The sequence below is a fragment of the Nicotiana attenuata genome, unplaced genomic scaffold (assembly GCF_001879085.1).
Source record: "Nicotiana attenuata strain UT unplaced genomic scaffold, NIATTr2, whole genome shotgun sequence".
Lineage (NCBI taxonomy): Eukaryota > Viridiplantae > Streptophyta > Magnoliopsida > Solanales > Solanaceae > Nicotiana > Nicotiana attenuata.
In genome coordinates this window covers 289177-294514 of record NW_017670610.1, presented here as the reverse complement: position 1 = coordinate 294514, position 5338 = coordinate 289177, and the positions used below count along the sequence as shown (strand labels likewise).

General features: G+C 35.8%; 1 protein-coding gene across 2 annotated transcripts; it reads left to right on the top strand.

Annotated features, from left to right (window-relative positions):
• Positions 1–802: 802 nt before the first annotated feature.
• On the top strand, positions 803–5338 carry LOC109241502 (histidine biosynthesis bifunctional protein hisIE, chloroplastic). Of its 2 annotated transcripts, none has more exons than XR_002070249.1 (6): positions 803–1053; positions 1812–2057; positions 2151–2246; positions 2377–2528; positions 2661–2938; positions 4958–5338. XR_002070249.1 is itself a non-coding variant. In XM_019408241.1 (6 exons), exons 1-5 carry the CDS (start codon positions 904–906, stop codon positions 2857–2859), a joined length of 843 nt encoding a protein of 280 aa, XP_019263786.1. In that variant the 5' UTR covers positions 803–903; the 3' UTR covers positions 2860–2867; positions 4958–5338. The 2 variants fall into 2 exon arrangements, 1 of the variants encoding a protein (XP_019263786.1); XM_019408241.1 differs by having other exon boundaries at positions 2661–2867.

The window sequence follows — 5338 nt, the reverse complement described above, 5'->3', positions numbered from 1 at the left end:
GTAGCGAAAATATAACTAATTTTAAGACGAACAATTATTTGTCACCAATTGTCTACAACATTAGTGACGAAACTAATTTATCACCAATAATATTAATTTTGTGGCTAATATTAATTAATATTTGGCGCCAATTCATTTTTTTGTGGGAAACTTTAGTAGACAAATTTTGCTATAAAATTTATGTTTTGTCACTAAAAGTATATGCCTCATGTATTTAAATACGAAATATAATTTTAGTCACAAAAAATGGATAACTAGTGACAAATTTTCTATTGTAGCTAATATTTTCGTGGTTGAAAATCACACTTGTTGTAGTGGCTTCTTAGTTGAAGCACTATATATTTAAGTGTTAGGGTTAGAAAGTAATAAAATATTATTTTAGTGATACAGTAATATAGAAACTATAATACAATTGTTTAATCGTATTTTTTTAGTATACTATGCGTATATTTTAGTTTATTTCGTTTAATTGGTATAATATATGTATATGAGTATAAATTGCTTTATGAAAAGTAGTGTAACATCCATGTGTAAATGTGAAAGAAGCATAGGGAAGGTAAGACAATTAAACTAATGAGAGAGAATTGGAGGGAAAAAATTAAATTAAAAAATAAATCTGCTAAAGGGTATATCTGGAAAACAAAAATGCTTAAATATCCATTATGCCCTCAAAAGCCGTGCGAAGTTATAATAATACCCCCATTCTGGACATTTGGCCATTCTTAGTTTGGCCAAATATATTTTCCGTTTTTAAAAAATATAAAATTTTGAAACTTCTTATTAACTAATATAGAATTATAAATTAAATATTATTGGTGGCCTAGGGAAGGGTTTCGCCTGCCTTACCCTAGAGCCGCCCTTGGTAAAGAGGCGAGCAATTTCCGAGTGTAATCAGATCTTAAGATGACAATTTCTTACTCTCCTTGCTTTCGACCCCTGAAAGTTTTCCCTAGAAGCAATCTTATTCGTTCAAGCGGCACTCAGACCTTCAAACGATACAATGTAGTGGCATGTACGAAAAAATCAAATGAAGATATCAGTCTTGGAGCAAAGGTATGCCTGCAACAACGTGCTAATATTGTTTATCAAAGTTTCTTTTTTGGAGTTTTTTCAGGAAGCAATATTTGCACTAGTTCTATTTTGATATTCAGTAGATACAGAAGCCACAAGCTTTGTTTTCTTGGTTTACCATTATCTATGTATAGCTTGTCTATGAATGATTTTGTAGTTAATTTGTAGGTAAGACATAATAAGGTGCGTATTGTGGTGGATATTTGTTACATGTCTGGGAGACAATGGCCAGGATAGTAAAAATAATAGTTTAGTTCCTCGTCTATCATTTTGATCTCTCTTAAGTGTTTATCTAGGCCCAATAGTTCATTCATTATTGAGCTACATTCGGACGCTAGTTGCACATCATAGTTTAGCTAGAAACATTAGACAACCATATTGTTCATCAGAACACATGATAAGTTATTAGATATCGACATAGCTAGGTGTCTACAATGTGCACTGTGCCAGTATTTTACATGCCTGGAAAAGAAAAACTAGCAAAGTAGAAATAAATCGATGAGCTTCTCATCTGTCACTTTGATCTCTCTTGAAGTGTTTGTTTTTCTCTGTTGCACTTAGCCACTGATGGTTTATGCTGTACTTCTGGTGACGTACAGTGTCTTGCTCTTTGAATTATGCAACACCTTCCCTGCAAAGGCTAGTTGAAATGTCTTCTATTTATTGTCCTGGAAGGATGAACATGTCATATCGCCTTTCCCTTGCCTCTTGTTGTCTCTTGTCTGATAACAGTACTTCAGGTTGATTTCTTACTAGATAATGTCAAATGGGATGACAAAGGCCTGGCAGTTGCAATAGCCCAAAATGTTGATACAGGAGCAGTCTTAATGCAAGGGTTTGCCAACAGAGAAGCTCTGTCAACAACCATCTCATCACGTAAAGCAACATTTTATAGCCGGTCGCGGTCATCTTTATGGACAAAAGGAGAGACCTCCAATAATTTTATCAATGTTTTTGATGTCTTTCTGGATTGTGATCGTGATTCTGTAAATTTCTAGAATCCCTTTTGATAATTTAATTAGAATGCTTTTGATTGCATGTGCCTTTTTACTGAAAGGATAATCAAAACTTCCTACCAGATAATATATCTTGGGAAGCCTGATGGCCCAACATGCCACACGGGGTCAGAGACATGTTATTACACCTCAGTTGATGAAATCCTGAAAAATCCCGAGGTTCATCGCATTCTGTGACTTCTGTGTTTTAAATATTTTCATCATCTCATGAATAAAATGAAAATAGTTCAGCTTCTTCTACCGAAAAATGGTCTATTTCAACCTGCCTAAGATGTATTAGTTGTGCTAGGTTGAGAAAAATGAGCTGGCTATGACGACTTTATACGCATTAGAATCTACAATCAACAAAAGGAAAGCAGAAACATCTAGTTCTTCAAGTGGAAAACCCTCGTGGACAAAGCGATTGTTGCTTGATGACAAGTTGCTTTGCTCCAAAATTCGGTATCTTGCTTGACATTCTTGATTTATCATTGACTGATCTTCAGAAAAATAGCTTTCCCTACTCCCTTATAGCATGTATATTTCTGGTATTAAATTCGGCAATGGTTATTACATTTTCTTCATTTCTTGCAGGGAGGAGGCTGACGAGTTATGCCGAACTCTGGAAGAAAATGAGGATAAAGGACGGACTGCCTCAGAGATGGCAGATGTCTTGTATCATGCCATGGTTTTGCTTTCTCTTAGAGGAGTAAAAATCGAGGAAGTTCTGCAGGTCCTTAGACAAAGGTTTTCAAAGTCGGGCATTGAAGAAAAGAATAGTCGGAAATCCTAGGACAAATGGTATTGTCAATACTTCATCCTCTACGACCTGATTGAATTTGCCTCAGTACAAATGAATTAACCTTTATGAGGTATGTCTAAATAGGTTCATCTGGCTTTAACATCATGTGAGATTCTATAGTGTAAAAGTAGAAGGCAGAATACATCGACAACCCCTAAAACTTATCAGCATATTTCATTTAGACACTCGAACTAAGGCCTGTTCCAATTGAGCCTAAACACACGATAAAGTGTTCCTATTAGACACTTGGTTTTCTTTTTTGGGGTGATTTGAGAAAATGGATCTTGATTTTCTTTTTTAGCGGAGCATCTCTTTTGTTTAACGGGCGGGTATTATTTTTAATTAATTGGGCTCTTTTTTAGAGATTTGAGGACATGACTCTCGATAGAAAGGTGTGGAAGTCGAAAATTAGAGCGGTGGGTTGATAGACGGTCTAGAGTTTTGCCTTGTCTTACCAGTAGTAGTAGTACTAGTCGCGTACTTTCCTATTCCTAGTCCCTTGTTTCTATATGGTATATCAGTATTAGCAGTAGGATTGGTACTATTCTTGTAGTTTCGTATCCCTGGATCTCTGTCATTACTCGTTGTGTTATTTGCTTCTATTGTCTGTTTACCTTGTGGTTGCTATTGTTTCTCTATTGTTCCATTTTTTTTACGTTCTTGAGCCGAGTGTCTTTCGGAAACAACCTCTCTACCTTCATAGGCAGGGGTAAGGTCTGCGTACACACTACCCTCCCCAGACCCCACTTGTGGGATTCTACTGGGTTGTTGTTGTTGTTGGGTTCTTTTTTAGAGTTTTGTTTTGTTTGTTATAACAAAGGTTTTTATATGATATGTATAATTAAAGGAGGTGGCATATATTAAGTGGTTAACTTATCCCCGTAATGGGCGCTTTAGAACACGTGCAGAAGCTTTTCAAAGGATTGAGCCCCTAAAGTGTTTAATAGGAATACTTTATCATGTGTTCAGGTGCTCAATTGGAACAAGCCTTAGTTCGAGTGTCTAAATGAAATATGCTGTCAAGTTTAAGGGGTTGTCTATGTATTCCGCCAAAATAGAAATTTAGTCTTCCACCTTTGGCAGAAATGATACCTATGTCCCACATCTATAACCAGAGAGTTTGGTTCGGTATAGTTAATTTACAGTCTTAGGTAATTAGGTTCCACTTTTTTTATTTGTTATGCCTGCAAAACTATCCTTCATTCCCTTTTTACCCAATCTTTATCGCCTATTAGCTCTCTTGCACAATTACAACCTTCTTGACAGTGATAATAATATCATTTGTTTTTTCCTGATTTACTGAAAGCCCTTTCTTCCTTTTTGTTACTCTTTAAAATGGTTTCCTCTCTTCGGGTTTTATTCTTTCAACTTCTCTATCCAATCTCAGTTACTGCGATAGTTGAGCAGAGGATTATTGAACTCAGTTCCATTGTGTCCTTTGCCAACCTTGATCTACCTTCTTCCTTTCCTTTATATGAGGTGCCTACAGTGTGTCGATGTTCTTTTGTTTCTGTAAAAGCCACAGGTCTGCATCTCACCCATGTTTCATATTAGAGATTTTGTGCTCATATTTGTATTCCCCTGGTCCGATTATTTTTCCTACATTGACTGCATAACGAGTAGGAGAGTGTATTCAGTTAGGTCGGTTTGGTCCATTTGAACTATTTTGGTTCAGTATTTGTTTTGAATAGGCTAGCTGATCACTGATTTGGGATATGTTTTGGTTTAGTTCAATATTTCAGTTCCTATTTCGGACTCTCTGACTTTTTTTGTGGGCTTATACGTTTTCTCCTGTTTGGCCCTATTTTTTCATACATTAAAATGTTACATCTGCTCTTCTTTCAAAAAGGCAATGCCTACAGCACCTCTAAAAGCACTAGGCTACCTTAAACTTGTCATTATCTTCTTTACTTTTATTTGTCTCATCACTTTCCTATCCTGTGTCAAATAACAAACCTTCCTTGATTTGCTGGCATTTCTGTTGTAGTTCCTAACTAGCATTGAAATGTTACCCTGATCTGGTGCAGCTTTTGCTTTCTCTTCATTCTTATTCAACGATAATAACTAGTTTTTCAACATGTCCTTGCAGGAATACAGTTGTTGAAGGCCTCATTACAGTCCACAAAGGTTCTTAATTATGTTTTCTAAAAAGGAGAGGGGCTTACTCCAGTTCTAATGTCGTAAAGGGAGATTCATGATATGATTTAAAGGGAGAACTTTGAAGTCTCCTATGTAATATAGATCTTATTAACGATGTGCTAAACTATGGGAACATATATGAACAACATTACAGTAGTCCGCACAGAGAGGAAATGGGGTCATCCAGTGTTAATTTCTCTCTTTTTTTTTCATTGGTGGTGTTATTTTTCTAAATGTATCTGAGAAGAATTGTTTGACTATTGTTCAACTCTGTTCATATTGCCTTGAAGGCATTTCTGCATATGATATATAGCAAGTTAAAGTAGACTCA